The sequence below is a fragment of the Zootoca vivipara genome, chromosome 3, assembly GCF_965207765.1.
Source record: "Zootoca vivipara chromosome 3, rZooViv2.hap1.1, whole genome shotgun sequence".
Taxonomy (NCBI): domain Eukaryota; kingdom Metazoa; phylum Chordata; class Lepidosauria; order Squamata; family Lacertidae; genus Zootoca; species Zootoca vivipara.
Window position 1 is genome coordinate 38,870,039 of NC_142586.1, and position 21,404 is coordinate 38,891,442.

The 21,404-nt window shown below is 39.4% G+C and overlaps 2 protein-coding genes across 5 annotated transcripts in view; one reads left to right on the plus strand and one right to left on the minus strand.

Annotated features, from left to right (window-relative positions):
* Positions 1 to 21,404, minus strand: part of ME1 (malic enzyme 1) — a 131,685-nt gene that overhangs the window by 107,530 nt on the left and 2,751 nt on the right. The window lies entirely within an intron of this gene.
* Positions 1 to 21,404, plus strand: part of LOC118082296 (uncharacterized) — a 128,038-nt gene that overhangs the window by 103,439 nt on the left and 3,195 nt on the right. For all 3 annotated transcript variants that reach the window (XR_004692243.3, XR_004692239.3, XM_088665939.1), the window contains one exon: positions 19,507 to 19,557. Coding sequence is in view for 1 of the 3 variants with exons in the window: in XM_088665939.1 (XP_088522065.1) it covers positions 19,507 to 19,557 (51 nt within the window). In the remaining 2 variants the exon portion in view is untranslated. The remainder of the gene's footprint in view (positions 1 to 19,506; positions 19,558 to 21,404) is intronic.

Sequence of the window (21,404 nt, forward strand, 5' to 3'; positions counted from 1 at the left end):
CAAATTCCAAACTCAAATTCCATAAACCCAATCCCAATTCCATAACCATTTTTTCCTTTTCTAGCCTACTTTTAGGTCAAAATAACCTCATCCCACTCCCAATGTATCCCATTTTGCCACCCAAGCATTTGCCCTCCCCTCTCTCTACCGCTCTATCATACCACACTCTTTCCCTTGCCTATGTGCATTTTCCCACATTTCCCATGAAATCAGTCCCACTTCTTGTTGCTCCACTTCTTGTTGCTCCAATTCAGAGGTAACAAGGCATTCACATAAATCCTGCTCAGTCTTTTCTCCTAGCTGGGCTTTCCCTTCTTCCTCTTCTATGTAATCTTGCACTTTATCTTCAGATGTTGATTTCCCATTATCAATCCCGTTATGGATAACTTTATTCAGTTCCTGACATTGTTCCCTAATGTCTCTTAGCTGTGCATTGAGCTGTTGTTGCCCAGTTACAATGTCTCCAAGAAGTTTTAACACTGTCCTCTGAAAAACAGATGTTCCGGATGTTGACATTCTCACACAAAGGCAGAAGAGAGATAAGAGGACAAAGAGCCATGGAGGGTCTGAATTCCCAAGCAAAAAAGATCCAATATGGCTGAAAAGTAATTTCCCAAAGTTCTTATAATACAGTCACTGTATCTCTTTTCTTTTCATCGCAAATCGTTTAGCCTTTATTGTTGACAGCTGTCAACCTTCCCTCTCGTAAGCACCTCGCTGCTTCTCCTGGGGTACCGAGTCCCGGGTTGAGAAGGGATTTCTTACTAAAAACTTTCCTTTGGGCTTTTAGTTCTCTATATTCCTTTTCTTCTGGCTTCGGGCTAAAACACTGCCCCTGATTGCTCAAAGGGTAGAGACTGACTCCCGGTTTTTTGTTTTTTTTTGGTCTCTTCCCTTAAGCCAATTGTCCAAATCAAATTCCAAATTAAAGTCCAGACTTACTTTGACATTTTATTTTCTTGGGAGAATCCGCCGCTTACCGGGTAAGGACTCGGAGCTTCGCTTCTAGGAGGTAAGTTGGAACCCAAAATGGCTCCCGCGACTCCACTCCGCTGGTTCTCGATCGCTCTACTGAGCTCTCGGGCAGCGGAGGAATCGCAAACGGAGCAACCGCTGGGTGCTTTAGTCACCGGGACGCTCTTCCCGATGTTTTTGTGGGGAGTCCGCTCGCTCTGCGGACTTCCCCCCCTCCGCGAGGCCAGGGACTTCGGAGCGCGAAGTCCCTGCATCCTTCTTCACCGGCGCGGCGGACCGGAAGCCCCAAGTTTTAAAAATCTTAAACCAACAAATTTTTATATATTATTAAACTTGCTTCATGATATGAACTTATAATGCATCATTTCAAAAGTATATTCCCCCCTTAATACAGTATTGTATAAAAATGTTTCCTCCAAACTTATAGAAATGAATCCTTTTTGCAGTTTAAATGTGTCCACATAATATAATGAAACTACTAAGATATAAAAGATCTATTATAAAGCACAGCTGACACCTACCTGTAAAAATTTACCCCTTCTGTTGTAAAACAGGTAATTCTGTTGTATGCCAGACAGAAACTGTCAAGGTACCATGGAAAAGTGCATACAATCCTACCCTGCTTTAACTACATAAAGCTGCAATGGGTAAAGGTAAAGGTACCTCTGACTGTTAGGTCCAGTCGCAGACGACTCTGGGATCGCTGCGCTCATCTCGCTTTACTGGCCAAGGGAGCTGGCGTACAGCTTCGAGGTCATATGGTCAGCATTACTAAGCTGCTTCTGGTGAAACCAGAGCAGCGAATGGAAACGCTGTTTACCTTCCCGCTGGAGTGGTACCTATTTATCTACTTGACGTGCTTTCAAACTGCTAGGTTGGCAGGAGCAGGGACTGAGCAACGGGAGCTCACCCCGTCGCGGGGGATTCAAACCGTCGACCTTCTGATCAGCAAGCCCTAGGCTCTGTGGTTTAGACCACAGCGCCACCCACGTCCCAAAGCTGCAATACTTATGCATAATTGACATGCTGCACGGATGCTGCTTGTCAGGCTCTAATTCAGAACTGAATACACTCACATGCATCATTCACAATGTTTCCACAGCACAAGAAATAATGAAATATGGATAGTTCCATTTGTTTTCCAAAACAAAGTATGATAGAATCCAAGTTACAAAAAGGGATTTTTGTCCAATGAGTTGGAACATTGCTAATTTTACTTTTAAAAATACTATAGTCTCTATAGGCAGGTGATTACTAACGGCTCCTATTTACTGAAGTGTCATCTCGATTTCCTTTCACAAAGCTTGTGCAGAGAATAGATTATTGCCAGTTTTATTAGCCATTCGTTTTGATTTGTTTGTGGGGATGTTATGTGACAATGATCATTTTTCCTGCATTTATTCTGCTTTGCTTGCAGGAATTCACACGTTTCCTTTTAGTCATTCATTCATCTCACAATTTTCAATGCCTTTTCCCTTCATTTTTCTGAACTACAAGAATTTTGAGAACCCCTGATCAAATTGTAAGCATACAGTTTCTCTCTCCCTCTTTTTATTCCTTTGGAGAAGATTAGGCTGCTGCAGAGATCCACTTTAGCTATGGTTGCACAAATCTTTTGCATTTGCAGCTTGTAAGATGAAGACCAAGATTCTCAAAAACATTTTTTTAAATCATCATTTTAGAATAAACTACTGGCTTAAGGCTGTTGTAGCAATACAACTGATAAAAACGTTCATATCAATACAAAACATCTGGAATATCAAAATAGTTTTCTTATCTTTTGATTTCATGGTTTTTTCAAGCATCGCAAAGATGACCAAGTATTGAAAATGGAAAGAATGTGAAAATTTCAGATATTAAAATTATTTAGCAGAGTTTTAATAATCACATATTTTTAAAACTCTTTTAGGAAATTATATTTTAACTCCTGGAGTATGACAGACGTTCACACCACAGGCAGCCAAAACATGTTATTAAAAAATACTCAGAGGTCTCAGAGGTGAACATATTTTCCACATATCACTGCAGTTATTATGTCAAGTGTTCAATTATTTCAGTCAGCTCCAGACAGACTTTAAATCTGCATACTGTACTGTATGTGGAACAGGAGCACCTTATTACTTGGCCTGCACATTTTTTACTTTCACATCATCACATTTTTAATGAATATGGGGAACTTAATAACTTGAGATATACATTGCTTTTGCTTCTGAGATTCTGCATAAAAATGTGTGTGTAAATAGTATGAATTTTCTTCTTGTAAAGCTTGATGAATGCTTTACTACCTATTGAGAGATTATATGAACTTGGCTGTTTCCAAACTGTTGCTGGAAATTCATATACGAGCAAATATAGGCTGTGCAATTAAAGTGGATTTGATGCACTTGTGCAACGAACCCACTTTTTAAAAAAGTGGTAATAAGAAAAGTGATAGGGAAATGTGTAGGGAAGTGTGGAACAATAACAACATCAGATGGCATTATATAGCCTCAGTGCAATGAAGAAATGTTATATAAACAGCAACATCACATAATCTACAAACAAAGAATGCGGACACAAGTCATGATGAATGCTCAATAAACAGCTTGTCTGGAACAGGACTAATGAGAGGGAAAATGGCAAAGGTTCAGTCCTAAAAAGCATTGCTCCATTATCATTCCCATTCTTAATTTTCCCCAGAATGCCTCTAGGCCCTACATCTTCAGGGCATTATGAGGGAAAGTAGTAGGTGGGTAACTGCAGTCTTGGCAATACACCACAGCCATAGTAAAAATGAGCAAAAGAACCAAAAAAAGACTCACAGCCCACCACCACCTCTGACAAACCTGGTAACTGAGCTACTAGGGTAATGCAGAGAACCCACCAGGTTGGTACAGGGTTCGCTCAGAAGGGATCTTAACCTCCTCAAACCAAGTTTTGGCCCTTCTAGAAACCAACTACATTAATATGTAAAAACACATTAATAATGATAATATAATTTAATATTATGGTCAGAGACCAGTTTGTAAAACACATAATGGGATTGCACTCCCAAAAGCAAAGGAGACATTTAAAACAATATACAGCAATGGCTTACATATTTAAAAAATACGCTAAACGCGTAAACACATAAAAATCTTTAGGAAAAACTACCATAGAAAATTGGCCCAGAGTCACCGTATGGAGATTTTCTTGACGGACTAATTTGTATCGGGGGATGGTCTGTGCCTACAGATCTGTAGACAGAATCCTGCGACCATCCGGGTCGTCTTATGATCTTTGCCTAAAAGGAGATTGAATTTGTGTTTTTCCGGGAGGTCAGCAACCCTCTTCAGCAAGTGGTCAATAGTATCTCATTATAGAAAGGACATCTAAAAAATAGATGTTCGGGGCTTCCTATATTCCCCAATGGTTTCTCTTCAGGTCGTATAAACACAATTAAATATATCCCCACACTGCCTCATTTTTTTGCCATTTTAAAAGCATCACTTTAATACAGCAATGGTCGATAGGCACACTTTTATGAAAAAGACAATTATGTTCTCTCTCTAATCTAGCATCTAGCATTTCTTCTCCAATTCTACTCCCCACAGATTGAAGTGCTCAACGTACGAGTGGGCACTGAACATTCCAAGCCACCTACATCGTACATAAATTAGATTTGGTCAGCAACTAAAGAAAACATATTTATGGAAGTCTTCTGGTAAACAAATACTGCATATACAAATACCATTCAATTATTAAAAAGTGACTTGTGTAACATTCATATTTCACTAGAAACATGCATCCATAAATTGTACAGAACCAACAACAGCATGACAACCTACATGGTTAAAGTGTAGTCACATATCCATCAATCTTTTATAAGACATGTTTCCTGATTTAAGCATAAAGTAATATTCTGACACTGAAAATTATGGGTGGGGGGGATTACAAAAATTGAGAGACAAAAATTCAGTAATAACCCTTCCAAGAGCACAGCAGCAATTGAAGCAAAAGAGCATTTTACATATTTTACATATGAAACAAAAGGATAAATGGGTCAGATCTAGACTGTTAGCTGCATGTCACTCCCACTGAAGTCTGTTGAACAAGTCACACCATAACATGTCACATTTATATCAATTGGAGAAATTTATCATTACAAATGTACAAAACAATTTTGGAGTGGGGTGGGGTGGAGGAGAAATTCAAATAAAAACAATTCTGAAGTTTTTTAAAATGTACTTTTTGTGGAATTCTCTAAACACAATGAGTTGGATCCAAAAGTTTTGTTCTTTGAATGGAATGAGAGGAGCTTCCCTTTGCAGAAGCAAGGTTTTGCTCACATAAGGCCTTTACAACACAGAGAAACCAAATCAGGTTGCTATATTTTTACAAGATAGATTCAACTTTATATTTCATCTGAGTTTGAAGTTCTTGCAGAAGATGATGCTTAGTATCTGAAAAATAAACCATTTATATTGCCTATAAAAGGGACCAACAGCCCAACCTGAGTCTTTATACATCAGTATTATGTGCTTAGGGACCCAGGTGGCACTGTGGGTTAAACCACAGAGTCTAGGGCTTGCTGATCAGAAGGTCGGCAGTTCGAATCCCTGCAAAGGGGTGAGCTCCCGTTGCTCGGTCCCAGCTCCTGCCCACCTAGCAGTTTGAAAGCACATCAAAGTGCAAGTAGATAAATAGGGACCGCTCCGGCGGGAAGGTAAACGGTGTTTCCGTGCGCTGCTCTGGTTCGCCAGAAGCAGCTTTGTCATGCTGGCCACATGACCCGGAAGCTGTCTGCGGACAAACGCCGGCTCCCTCGGCCTATAGAGCGAAATGAGCGCCGCAACCCCAGAGTCGGACACGACTGGACCTGATGGTCAGGGGCCCCTTTACCTTTACCCTTTATTATGTGCTTAGGATGAAAAGATAACATAAGGATGTCATGAAAACTACTAGTTGCTCTATAGGCTCTGCCACAAGCAAATCTGCCAATGCGATTTGCTGATCAGGGTGCAAACAGTTTGTGCAAGACAAGCAGCATCCTACAGAATACAGACAAAATAAATGGGATACAGCAAGCTACCACTGATGTGAGAATAAATCTGTAAGCTAGTATCTTGGCTTCTATACTATTTATTGGAAAGCAGGATGGAAATCGTTACATTGCCACATATCCCACTCAATCTTTGTGTTCTTTATCACGAGTTGATTATGATTTCCAAAACTGCAGCTATTTTCAACATAAACAAAAAACTTTGGAAGTATAAACCTGGGAGAACCCTTGAATTTTCAAAAATGTTTCTTTCCAAAGGCTATTTGAGTAATAGAGAAAAGAGGAACATAAACAAGTTGAAATTAGAACTTTTAGGTATTTTCTGTTCACAGGAAGGCATGTTGGTACATGGTAACAAAATATTTGATTCTGCCAAGGGTTTAATGGTGCTACTTGAGCACATCAACTACAATAATGACAAATTCAAGAGAGGTAGTCACACATTCATCAGCTGCAGAAAATAAAAGTCTTATGGCACCTTAAAGACTGACACAACTTAGGATAAACTAGGTATGTGTCTTGTGCTGATATACACAACTAAAAATATAGAGCCCCTATATGCAGGAATATGCAGTTGTCCCTTATGGGGATCAAACCTGCAACCTTGGCATTATCAGCACCATGCTCCAACCAACACTGTAGAAGGGCTCCTTGAACACCAGGACTATAATATTTTTTGTAACTATGACAGTGTGACTCAATTTTAAAATCTCAGATTATTCGTGTTAAACCAGAACACTAATAATCAACACATTACAATGTAACTATTCTCATATTCAGCTAGCTACCAGAGTGTTAATGTTATGTTTAGTAACAGTTAGTTTGTTCAAAGGAATGGCTGTGGGGCTTGAGCTTGAACAAATGAGTAAACTGTGTATACTTGGTAATGTGCGGAAGGCACTTTGAACAAACTGCTCTTTGCATGTCCCAGGGTTTAGCAATGGCCTGAAAGCAGGTTCTGGGCAAGACCTTGGTGAGCTCTGAAACGAAAGATGTATTAGCCATACATGAAGCTTTCTTGGCCCCACTGGTGGTGAATGTTTTTCAAGACCAGCAGAGAGCCCACCACCCAAACAGTGCAACGATTTCCCCTTTGTACAGAGCACACAAGATCAGATATAGCCTAAGATTATCAGTTTGCAGGTCTGTCTCTTCAAGGTTAAGTGGGCCCACTGAGGGTGCTATCCCCAAGAGTCCCTGATATCACATAACCAGCACTGAAGCTTTTTAAGCCTCTCACCAACAAGGGACAAAATGTAGACATTCCAATTGGTGAGTGGCTTGACCTTATTCAAGTTTGGAGCATGCAACCTTGTTTCCCTGGTCAACTTCCTAACAGTCACACCATTATCTGTCTATGAACAGCTGTTCTGGATAGGGTAACCTGTTGAAATCTATAATATGGTTCAGCTTGTCATAAACTCAGAATCTTCAAACATGCAAATATACACCTTGCTTATTTTTAATTTATCTGCTATGATGAGAGAGAGAAATGAAAGGGAAGAACAAAATGGGGGGGCAATAATTTTATTGTTTTCTCATAAATAAAGATAAACATAACATAAACATACTCGTATATCCCAGATTACAAATTTAGGGATATCTCTTCAAAATACAAAATAACCATTAAATCTGTTCTGCCGAACTTGACTTCCCCCTTACTTCATCTTTGGTTTTATTTGTTAATTTTTAAATTCCACGCTTTATTTCCATACTCTATTTTTTGTATACTTTATCTTCATCTGTACAAACTCTATTTCTACTATTGTAGACATTACATCATTCCTGTTAGTGTTTTTACTGTTTTACAATACGTCTTAAGATATTCCAAAAATTTACTCCATTCTTTTTGAGTTTTCTGGTCTTTTTGTTCTCTTACCCTTCCAGTCAATTTAGCCAATTCTATATACTCTGTCATTTTACCTCTCCATTCTTCTACTGATGGAATCTCTGTTGTTTTTCACCTCTGTGCCAATAACATTCTGGCCGCTGTGGTGGCGTACATAAATATTCTTTTTTTTTTTTTGAACAAAATAGGATTCCATTTGAATGAAAACAAAAAACTGCCTTGGTAAATATTTAAGTTCCCAGCTGGGGCATCTGTCTTCTCTGAACTAAGTATTCAAAAGCAGAGTATGTTTCCTTATTTCAGGGTTTCCCCCACCCATTTCGAAGGAATGCGGGATAGCTTAAAACCACATTTAAATATTCAATATTTTAAATATCCATATTTAAGGAGTTACAGCTTAATATTCCAGACACACACTGTCCTAGATGCTTATCCTTAGCTATGAAATGCCTGCATGCATAGAAGGCATTTGCAATATTTTTAAAAGGCCAGAAAGGTTGAACTAAGAAATATAAAAGGAATTTGCAAATAGAAGCCCATCACTGACAATCTGTGTGTTTCACAGCGGATAATATTGGATGACCTGTAGTATCTTTAGCAAGGTATCCAAGGCAAAGCTTAGAGCGGTCATAAAAAGAGGAACTTTAAGTATAATCTCCCCATTCAGCACATTGCAAGGGCAGGGACAGAACACTCTCGCCAAATGTCTGAACTGATTACTTGTAGAGGGCTTTTGGAACTAGACTGCATGAAATTATGCTGGGGGTCATGTACAGAACCTGGGCCTAGAAAACATTTTTGGGGGAGAGGAGGCAAAGGAATTGCAGACCATTATTGGAGGGAGGGAGACTTTCATTAGTGCAATATAAAGGTAAAGGGACCCCTGACAATTAGGTCCAGTCGTGACCGACTCTAGGGTTGCGCGCTCATCTCGCATTATTGGCCGAGGGAGCCGGCGTATAGCTTCCTGTAGCAAGAAACATTTGCAAGGGAGCATCTGTTAGCCCTTGGAATTATCTTTGTGTGGTGTAAAACAAGACCCTGCCCTTTCCCCAAGTCCTGTGTGCTGGTTTCCTTTTTCATGGGGCTTTGGAAAAGCAGAAAGTAAGAGCAGCATGAGTCTTCATGCTGCTTTTGCCTCTCTAGTGCAAAGGAAAACAGACTCCTCCACTTCTTCTCCACAGGGGCAGATTGCATGAAATGGGATGGGGGGGGGGGAAACATTGCTGACACTGGCAATTTGACATAGGAAGTTGTGGAGCCCTGGCCCTACAAAAATGGATCCATTTTTGTATTTTTGAAATACTTGTCTTGTAAGTTACTCTAAGAATAAAATTTGGAGATCACAACACTTCAAACATGTTTCTATTTAAACAAAGCAAAGAATAATATCACATACACCTATTTATCTGTTTCACAGTAAGAAATAGATTTAGAGAATTGTTATATTTTGTGGTTCGTTTACACTTCTCTATCCAGAAAAACATGTTCAACAAGAAATATTTTTACTTAGCAACAGCCATTGTAAAAATCACCTATGAGAACATGCTCTGGGTAACATTACACTTGAGGTTACTTGCCGTATGTGTTTAACCAGGTTCCAGATGTGAAGTCGAAATGTAATGCAAGAATTATACTATTAATAGCTTAGAAAAAGATTATAGTCCTCGTGGGGCAGAGGTGTATTTCATAAATCTAACAAATAGCAGCATTTACTTTGGTGGCCTGCAGTACTCTGTGTGCCAAGCCTTTTCAAGTGAAACAAACTTACCATGGGTGAGTGGTCTTGTTTAATAAATATGGTATACACACACAATTATGGTACATATGCCCATTTTCAATCAGTACCCAGCGCACTCCCACAGCTGGTTTGTGAAATTATGTACACATATTAGCCACAAATTCAATCCACATCTATCCTGTACTTTGAGAAATACTGCATTTGATGTGTTTTCCACCTAACAAGTTTCAATCCAATTTAAAAATATAAGTCACACCCATGGGCGTGGCCAGGGATTTTGTTGAGGGTGGGCAGGCCTTTGGTTAAGGGGGACAGAACCTCAGTTGGCTATTTATTTATATTGATTTTTATTGATTGGGAGGGCAGCTGCCCCTCCCTGCCTCTCCGGCTACGCCCATAGCCACAAACCCTCTCTGCTCACTAGTTTGGACAGACAGCAGGCAACTAAGAAACACATCCAACCATGCCGATGTGTAAAATGACATACAACATAGCTGCCAAGTTTTCCCTTTTCTCGTGAGGAGGCCTATTCAGCATAAGGGAAAATCCCTTTAAAAAAGGGATAACTTGGCAGCTATGACATACAAATGCATTTGAAACACATTATTCACTGTGCTTTAAGGTTATGATATGTACACAACCATAGTCTCTACACTTCCCATATAGTTGCTGATGTCATGTGTCACTGTGCAGAATCTGAAATATAGATAGGCAGATAGATGCCTAACTAGAAACTGTACAACTGGTCAGGTTAAAAGTTTATTCTAATAGCAGCCTTGGTAGATTATATGCAGGAGGCAAATTCACGTTTATGTGTCATATTTATATTGCTTAATTTAATTGACGTCTACTTCTGCTTCATTGACTATGCAAAAGCCTTTGACTGTGTCGACCACAGCAAACTATGGCAAGTTCTTAAAGAAATGGGAGTGCCTGATCACCTCATCTGTCTCCTGAGAAATCTCTATGTGGGACAAGAAGCTACAGTTAGAACTGGATATGGAACAACTGAGTGGTTCAAAATTGGGAAAGGAGTACGACAAGGTTGTATATTGTCTCCCTGCTTATTTAACTTATATGCAGAATTCATCATGCGAAAGGCTGGACTAGATGAATCCCAAGCCGGAATTAAGATTGCCGGAAGAAATATCAACAACCTCAGATATGCAGATGACACAACCTTGATGGCAGAAAGCGAAGAGGAATTAAAGAACCTTTTAATGAGGGTGAAAGAGGAGAGCGCAAAATATGGTCTGAAGCTCAACATCAAAAAAACCAAGATCATGGCCACTGGTCCCATCACCTCCTGGCAAATAGAAGGGGAAGAAATGGAGGCAGTGAGAGATTTCACCTTCTTGGGCTCCTTGATCACTGCAGATGGTGACAGCAGTCACGAAATTAAAAGACGCCTGCTTCTTGGGAGAAAAGCAATGACAAACCTAGACAGCATCTTAAAAAGCAGAGACATCACCTTGCCGACAAAGGTCCGTATAGTTAAAGCTATGGTTTTCCCAGTAATGATGTATGGAAGTGAGAGCTGGACCATAAAGAAGGCTGATCGCCGAAGAATTGATGCTTTTGAATTATGGTGCTGGAGGAGATTCTTGAGAGTCCCATGGACTGCAAGAAGATCAAACCTATCCATTCTGAAGGAAATCAGCCCTGAGTGCTCATTGGAAGGACAGATCGTGAAGCTGAGGCTCCAATACTTTGGCCACCTCATGAGAAGAGAAGAATCCTTGGAAAAGACCCTGATGTTGGGAAAGATTGAGGGCACTAGGAGAAGGGGACGTCAGAGGACAAGATGGTTGGACAGTGTTCTCGAAGCTACGAACATGAGTTTGACCAAACTGCGGGAGGCAGTGCAAGACAGGAGTGCCTGGCGTGCTATGGTCCATGGGGTCACGAAGAGTTGGACACGACTAAACGACTAAACAAAAATTTAATTGAAAACCACAGTAAGGAATGTAAATGAATAAAATATTAAGTGTTAAGACTCCACGGCAATATAAGTTCTCTATAATGATATAACAAGCTACCGTAGTTGCTCACAAATTATTATCATTTGCTTCTTTAATCTATTTTTTAATATAAGGAACCTGAACATTTTTAAAGGACACATAGTACAAGTCCAGAAACTGAAGTCAAGGTAAAAAAGTTAATTAAAATTTCATCTCTTCCAGTTCTCAGCTCTCATCCAACTAGTAAACATCTCATCCAACACATGTGGCGAGAGAAAGGTTTATCTGTAAGCATCCCTCAGGAGCTGCTCATAGACTAGTTCCAGACATCTTTTAAAGGCCAAATCTGCTTTATGTTCACACTAATAATCTCCATGTGCAGTGTTTTGTTTTGGTTTTTTCCTGAAATCAAATCAGCTGATTCACTATTTTCATAAGTGCTGCCTGGTTTTTTTCTTGTTTGTTGTACTGTCTGGAAATCAAGGTCTATAATAAAAAATAGCAGCAGTGGACATCAGAATTATTAATAAGGAAACCCTACCAACTGAAACTATCTGATGTATCTCAATTATCATATAATCAGATGGCTATACTGTCTGTACTGCTGTAAAACTTTGAGAAGCAAATAAATCAAAGGTTGAACTAGCTGGCTCACAACGGCCTGGTTCACAAGTAACACCAACTATGAAAAAGTATGGACAAACAAGCATGCTAGAGTCTAGACTCTCTAGACTCTAGAGCAAAAAATATGGCTACTTCACTCCTTCCCTGCTCCTGCTCCTGGAAGCAGCTAACCCATGCTTTGGCTTAGTGTTACAGTATATGCAAACCCGGGCTCATCAACTACAGTACAGCAATTTGCATGATCACCCAGTTCACATATAACACAACAAAAAGCTAAAGAATGACTTTGTGCAAACAAACCTATCAGTTCCTGGAGAGATTGCAACTGCTGCACAACCATTGGGCTAAGTAAGCTATGGTTTGGCTTGGTACTATGTTGAACTAGTCAGAATGAAAGCAAATAAGTGGCTTAGTTTGCACATCATGCATAAAATGTGAATTTGCAGGCTCCAGGAGAAGAGACTGCAGCCACATTGTTTTTTCCCAGTTGTTCCGCTGCTGTGCTGAGCTAAGTCATGGATTGGCATGTCATCCAAGTCCAGGCTCAATGTTTAGTTCTCTCCACACTAACCATGAACAATGTGTTTGTCCTATGGTTTACACTTCTTGGTTTGTCTGGGAGAGTTAAATCATGAACCTGGGTTCACACAACACAAAGCATGGCTTAGCACAGCACAACATAGGAGTAGTATAACCAGGTTTGAGCAAAGTGGACACAATCTCTTCTCTTGGCCCCACATGTTCATGATTAGCCAGTTTGTCTCAACATGATGCGCAAAACAGTCCACTATGTTTCAGACCAGCTATAGTTATAAGTATTAAGTTAGCACTAAGCCTCAACAAGCTTTTATTTTCATTTAACACCTTGTCATTTTTCCTGAATCACTAAAGGATGTTTAACTTAATGGACTAAACACATAGGAGCTAAAGCAGGCATCCCCAAACTTTGGCCCTCCAGATATTTTGGATTACAATTCCCATCTTCCCCGACCACTGGTTCTGTTAGCTAGGGATCATGGGAGTTGTGGGCCAAAACATCTGGAGGGCCGCAGTTTGGGGATGCCTGAGCTAAAGGAAGGGCAATAAGTACAAAAATCAATTTTTCGTCTGATGTTTTAAGAGGGCAAAATCAAGGAAAGCCTAAACAGCAGATTGGAAAGGTATTTGTAACTATGCGGCATTTCTAATTTGAGAGTATACTAATTGGATTTGTTATCTGTTCTGTTAGATCAGATTAAAATCTTACAGAACAGTGTACATTCCTGTATTAGGACACAAAGTACTGAACATATATTATAAGCATCACCGAAAGTTCAATAGTAGATCAAACATTTACATATGTACACCTTGTGAAATGTCTTGATGGAGAAGGAGTTGTCCGTCTCTTATAAGGGCCCCAACAACTAACCATCAGGGGGTCTAAAAATCTGCTTGGTTGACAATGAATCAGGCAAGGGTCCAAGAAGTATTTTGGGATCTGCAATATAAAAAAACTGAAGAACTTCATTGCCAGAGTAGCTCTTTCTGCAGTCTCTCATAAAACTATCCTGAAGTGTATGTTTAAAACTAGCAGAGAAAATCTCTGCTGCCGTAGTTCTTTCCAGTTACATATATCTCTGTATTGGTTTTATTCACTGAATTTATTTACTCAGTATTTATTCATTAGTCACCATATAAAGAAGACAGTGCAATTAAACAAGAACAAATTGCATATAGCACCAGCACTTTGGAAATCCATGCCTATTGATATCAGGCAGGCACCTTCACTGTACTCTTTCTGATGGTTCCGGAAGACATTCCCATTTAGACAAGCCTATCCAGGTGTTTTGAAAGAATCTGTAGGAGTTTAAGGTATTCATGCGGGGGGCAGGCAAACATCTTTGGGAAGAGCATTCCCTAGGTGCTGCAGCTGCAGTCACTGCTCAGAAAGCCTTTTCTTTCGCCACCTGCCAAATTTATGCTGATCACCAATCCTTCTTTTTCAATTCCACGTATAAAAGAAATTTTACTACAGTTTGGGTAGAAAAACAGTAAACCCACTCTCCACACTGACAAATTCCTGTTTAGGGTATATTATGCAAATCTTCCATATGATTATGTCCTCCTTAAGATATATGTGTAAAATAATGGAAATCAATCTAGACATACTCTCTTAGCCTCTGATTTCCATCAGAGATGGGAATAAAAGGTTTGCCATCAACATAAACAGCTATATAAAGAAGGCCATATAAATTAGAGATGAATTCATGTTTCTTAATAGCAACAAAATTAGAAATGCCATATACTGGGAGATAATAGCACATCTTTGTTTCTGAATGGTTTTTATAAGATTTGGGACACAGCTGTAATGCATAAACTAACATATTATATTTAGTCCTATGTGTATCATGTGTTACAGCAATTCCATATGAGTTTCTTCATTCCCAGCAGTGGCCACATGGAGCAAGAAAATAATAATGCTAATGCTTTGTTTATAACTTTTAATGTCCCTGTAAATTAAATCTGAATTATTATCACTCTATCGCAGAAGGTGGATAAGGCTGAGTGAATGTCTTGTATAATACCAACTAGTGATAATACTAGTGGTGTCCTGATTCATAGATCAGTCTCTTAGTCACTGTTGTCTGATGGAAATGACAAAGAAGTGATTTTGACACGTGTGGAGAAATGGCTGGATAGATTTGCAGAGCTGAACAACTACTATTCCATTTACATTTAGTTTTGGAAATATTTTATTAACAACAGATCTGGTCCAGTCTTTTTCTCCTTCCATAGTAAATCCAATTCCCTTGGCCACCTCTTGCTCTTTCTTGAGCATTCTGACTTTATTTTGCCCCACAGTGTGCTAGATTATTATTATTTTTTTAAGCATAGTTGCAATCTTTGGTCCCAGCATTTTCTGACCTCTATTTTGGCGCAGCTCATTAAAGTCAGCTACCGTCTGTGTAGTCAATGTTACGGTAATATCACAAAAGGGGATGAGACTTGATAGCATTGAATCTCTTCCAACTGTATGACTCTGTATGCCATTCTTAGTAAGATGATGTGGGGCAAGCAGGAGCCAAAGTTAGATCATCCTATTATATCTTCAGAGAGTTGACAAAGAACTAAAAAAGTTGAAAGACTATTATTTTGAACAAATGTTTTCGACTAACTTTGAGAATGCTTTGGCAGTGGAAAGGCAGGATATAAGCTTTCTTATTAGATAAGTAACTAAATAAGCAATGGAGCTATTAATCTAAATGGTGTATCTTCAGTTCATAAAATATTATTTAGCCATTTTCCCCAGTGCTGTTAAATAGAGATGAGAATATCCTTCAGTTTTGATGATGATTTTTCAAAGTGGGTAAAGTTTTTCTCATGTTAGTGTTAAATGTTTCTTTGAAATAAACAGATGTTTGCAAAGAAAAGTCACAGAATCATAGAATTGTTGAGTTGTAAGGGACCCCAGGGGCATCTAGTCCGACCCCCTGCAATGCAGGCATCTCAATATGCAGTGCACCATCCAATTTGAAACCATACTGGACCCTGCTTAGCTTTGCAAATGTGCTAGCAGTTTTATTGCTGCACCACTAAGAGAACTACTGGTAGTTACCAGTAGAAACTGTTATGAGAGGGTGAGGGAACCCATAAAAAGCTTGGCTCCAGCCTAAGAGCAGTATTTTAAGGTGTGTCTGTACCATAGGTCAGATGTACTGTATTGTTGGATAGTACATGTTTGTTAAGGTAGAACAGGGATTAATTTCTCATTATCGCTAACATCCTGGCTGGAGTTCATTGTGGAGAGCACCATTTTGGGTATCTCTGATTTAGTGGGAATTCTAGTTTCTGTTAGTGTGTAGATGTTGCAATGTGTAGAGAAATATATTAGCTATGTAGCCAATCTTTTCACATTTAATATCTTTGACTATTGTACAGTTTTTTAAAATCTTGAAATACGTCACTGTGTGTGTGTTGTTAGAGTTTGTAGTGAAATTGTGCTGCTGCTGCTGCTGCTGCTGCTGCTGCTGCTGCTGCTGCTGCTGCTGCTGCTGCTGCTGCTACTGCTACTGCTACTGCTACTGCTACAGCAGTGTATTCTAGTGGCTAAATTTTTGGATTTGTACTTGTACAGCCGAATTTCAAGTCTCCACTCAGCCAAAAAGATTGCTGAAAATTGCTGGGCTGCTTATTGCTGGTTGTTGTAAAGATAAAATTGGAGATAAGGAAATCATGTATGCCACTTGAGCTCTGTGGCACCCATCTTTCAAACTGAAATGGCTCAAGATATTTTTAAGGGCAGTTTTTTTCTGCTTTCTGTACTTTTGCTCACCTCTTGTTATGTAGTAGAATTAAGGTTCTACTTGCTGCAGCCAGAGAGGTGGGCAAGAAAAGTGGCAGACCCCTAAATTTCAAACAGCTTGTAAGGACTCATGAGTGTTCTTCCTGCCCCTGCCTAGAAAATTATTATATTTTTAAGAGAATGTCCAGTCCCTTCTTTTTGCCTTTTTAAGGGACTTTTGGTGTTTAGGTTGTGTACATGTGGCAATTTAAAATGGATTTGTGTGCATGTTTATCATGACATTATGTCCTCATCTAAGTGGCAGACTGCACACACACACACACACACACACACACACACCCTTTCATTTTTGTTTTTTCCTGTTCTGTGGATAGAAAAAATAAAATGTAAAATTGGCCCTTTTGAGTACTCTTTAATTACCCCTCACACACACCAAATTACTTTAAGGGGTCTAAGTAGGAATAAATTGGTCAGATTAACCAGTTGGAATAAATGGTTATTGTTATGTAAGTGGTAGCTGTCGTCACATATTGGAATATATGGTAGCTTCTCAGCCGTTTTATATCTGGTATGATTTACCATATTGAAGACCCAAGTGGCATCTAAAAACTATGTCAAAATTATGTAGAAAATAAAGCCACTTCAGGAAACTGAAGGCTGTTTGAGATGCAGGCATCTGGAATCTAGGTCAGTCCGCAATCACATAGAACAAATTCCTGGCCACTTTGGTAATATTGTTTTAAACAGCATAGGGAAACAAATGAGAAAAACCAAGGCTTATTTTAAGTTTTTCTCAAAGTTGTCAGACAGTACTCTCCAACTCTCTAGTCTGTGTCACTTGAATAGTCCATTCTTCCATGTCTACACACAGAGGGGTCATCACCCCACAAATTACAAACTTGTAGTGTATTACAGGCCAACATAAGAGGCATGAGTTATTGTAGCTCATTATTCTATTCCATTTTTAAAATTAATAATGTATATGTATACACACAAATAATTAAAAACCAATACTACACATTCTACCGCATTCTTAAAAATTCAGATGCAGTAACATCTTAACAAACCTAGAGTAATTTATTAGACATAAACAGAGAATATGATGGCATATAATCACTTAATTTATCATTCAAAAAATGAAATAATGTTCATTTATCAACAAACTAATTTTCATACACACAATTTTTACAAGACCAAATATAATGTATGATTGGAAACATGCCTTGTAGAAGCAGCTACGGCATGGATAAAGTAATAGCCAAACTAGTTCCAGGTAGTGGACAGTCAGAAAGTGTGAGAATCATTTCTCATCCTTAGCTGACCTTCTGTAGTGGCAATACAACAAAGCAGTGTTGTGGCCACCAGGGCCACTGCTGGGGGTAGATCTTAAGAAGAGGAAACTCAGTTATTACTCAGATTTTCCAGTTCCCTGTGATTAAGATACAGGAGAGAAGCAATATTTAATCGTAGGATGGGTCAGATGCTAGTCTTACACATCTGGCAAAACCAGATATCACATTTGGGTAAGAGCACTCCCAAACAGCTGTCTGCAAGATATTATTGCTAGCCGCCTTCTTCCTGCTTTCCTACATGAACCTCAAAAAGTTAAGACCCAAGCTACTGTATTTGAGAGTGATAATTACACAAAAATTGTATGACCACAATCATTTTTACTAGCCTCCTGCCTGTGTTATGGCTCTTTGTAGCATGTTCACAGTGTGAATAAATCACTGAGCATTTATATAATGCTTTTGGTGTTTATTGCATTTCACATGCATCTTCTCAGTAATCCCTACAGTAACCTTGTAAGGTATTTGGGGATTTTGTTTCTTATGAACCTGTGGCCCTCCATATGTTGTTGTTGGGACTGCACCTGCCATCAGCCCCAGCCAGCATGGCCAATAGTCATGGCTGATGCAACTTATAGTTTATCAACATTTGGAAAGTTCCTTAACCGCATCCCAATTTTAGAGCTTCAGTAATACTGGAATCTGTAGCATCAATTGTAGCTCTGGCATCAATGATTCATGGCCCATTTCACACTCTTGAGAATGATGAAGACAGAAAACCAAAGCCAATATAGTGACTGAAATTGCAGTTTCTTGTTAACTATGACCCTGAACAGGGTTTAGGCGGATGATCCTCAAAGAGAAAAAGTCATTATTTTATGTTCATTAAGAAAACCTGGAAGGTTAGGTTTGTTTTGCTTTTTCTCTCCTTCACACATAATACAACTGAAATAAAACATGCACAGTGTCCCATGCAGTTTTAATTTTTGATACCCCTGCTCTGAAACATTTTCAGGAGACATAAAATAAGCACTCACTTCCAAAAGAAACAGAAGCTACAATACCACTTCAACAGCATTTTTTTGAAGCAGTATCACACTACTTTCCTGTTATTCCCAAAAGGAAATAGAGTTCTCCTTGAACATTGTCTGTCTTAAGAAATTACTGAAGTCCGGGCTCCCTTCCTGCCTGAAGAAGCATGAGCCAGCTCAGCATATCTAACATTTACCGGTAGATTCCCCCTGAAAAATAGGCATTTTACAAAGAGGTTAAGAAGATTAGGTCCCACTCTGCAGAGCTTTTGGTTTACATATTGACATTCTGTCTAGACCTGGGATTGTCAGACTCTGTAAACCTTCCCCAATTTTTTTTTTTATACTGACCCTCCCCCTAAGTTCAACCAAGGGCTGCTGCTCATATTACCTTAGGACAGATACACAGTACTGTAGATAGATTCTATTCTCATATTTCATATGAACATCATAAAGTATGGACAACTTCATCCTCCATCTTAAAAAAAGGGGGGGGGTAAAGTCTTACAGACAAAACCTAGAAAAAATTTTTATCTCAACCTGGCAGCTAGCAAAGATAAACAGAGAAAGTAGAGATGAATCAGTATATGAAGATCCTAGGGAGGGTCTTAGAAGAAAGAAAAAAATGAGAAAATAGGCTACTTCCTATCCTCCAATACTGATAAATTATATTTAGGCCAACACATCCACATGGATCACTAGCCTTATGTTCACCTTTTTCATTTCCCCCACAGGCAAATTTACAACTGCTGTGGATCCAGCCTGAAACTTCCAAGTGAAAAAAGGTAAAAGGGGAGATTTCAAGGGGAAAGCAGCAAGTCAGAAAGGTCTAACCACCTGCTCATACTCAGGCTTCTTGTTTACTTCCCTGTCCAAGCCCACTTTGGAAAAGCAGTATTGTAGTTAATATTACATATGGTTACTATGAATATGTAAATTGACCCTAATAATGGGGCCTACAAAGATATGGCACTATAATAATCCAATAAAGAACAACTTCACAAGTTAATGTGGAATTGTAAGAGGCAGTAATGTTTTAGCAAAACATTTGAAGAGGAAACATCCACATTATCCCAAGGTAAGGTCCACAGATTTTAAGGCACCTGTAACTTATACAGTGGTACCTTGGTTCTCAGACTTAATCCGTTCCAGAAGTCTGTTCCAAAACCAAAGCGTTCCAAAACCAAGGTGTGCTTTCCCATAGAAAGTAATGCAAAATGGATTACTCCATTCCAGACAATTAAAAACAACCCCTAAAACAGCAATTGAACATGAATTTTATTATCTAACGAGACCATTGATCCATAAAATGAAATCAGTAGACCAGGCTGCAATCTACTACCCAGTAAAATAAACTGGCAGTGATCTACCCATTACCACTGGAGGGATGAGCACGGGGTGCGTGAAGGAGGAGTTCAAGGGGGGGAAGGAAAGGGAGGCAAAAGTTCTCTCTCTGAGGAGCCACTCGGCTTCTCTCCCCACCCCACCCGGCCAGCCTTTCTGGATCCTTTCCCCCACACACATAGTGCCCCTTCCTCACCTTCTTCAGGGCTGTCAATCAATTATTTGTGGATGTGGCAATGGCTGCTTTGGATTGGCTGCTGCTTTGTCAAATGGACAGGTTATTAGCGGATGTAGCAAAGGCTGCTTTGGATTGGCTGCCACTTTGGGAATTTTGCTTGCATCCCCCCATTTTCTTAAATTTGAGCCCCCCCAAATAGGGGGGAACTTATACTTGAGGGTGTCTTGTAGACAGAAAAATACGGTATATCAAATAAATCACTTCTATAAACAAAAATTAAACAGAGCCCAGAATTTCATAACTGCCCTCCAGTCTAACATACAAACTCTGCAGGTGTGCTCTTCACAAAGACTTTCAGCTGAAATAACTCCCTTTCATGCAATAGCTTCCCATATTAAACTGCACATAAATAGAATTCCGTTTTACTTCTTAGATCAAGAGTTTTACCACCATCTACTTTTTTAAGAGAAATTTTTAAATGGCCAGTTTTCATCAATTTTCTACTGGATACTGGTTTGTTATTTCTACTTTTCCTTACCCTCCAAAACCCTCAGTCAGGGCTAAATGACTGGCAGCTCATTATCTTCTTGGGAACAACCAGTATCCAATGTTCTTTCCTTTGTCATGAGCTAATGAACCCACAACAAATAGCTAAAATGGTAACTGTTTGTATCTTACACAGAGGTCTTTTCTAGAAAACAGCAACATCTGATTTTATCTTAACTGCCATAGTAGAGCAAGCTCTAATCCAAACTAGTCAGCGTTTGCCCAAGGTATTTTCCTGCATAAGCCCAAGCAGCAAATGGTTTCACGCCCCAGTCAACCAGTCAAGTTATTTTGGCTCCCAAGATGGAAAATTCTAGAAATGCCTTTTCCTTGCAGTAAAAATATAGTACAGTACTGTAATAATAAATCAAATTAAAAATTGGCCATCTTTTCATGACACTAAAATCAGTTCGAATCCCTGCGACGGGGTGAGCTCCCGTTGCTCGGTCCCAGCTCCTGCCAACCTAGCAGTTTGAAAGCATGTCAAAGTGCAAGTAGACCTGGAAGCTGTACGCCGGCTCCTTTGGCCAATAATGCAAGATGAGCGCTGCAACCCCAGAGTTG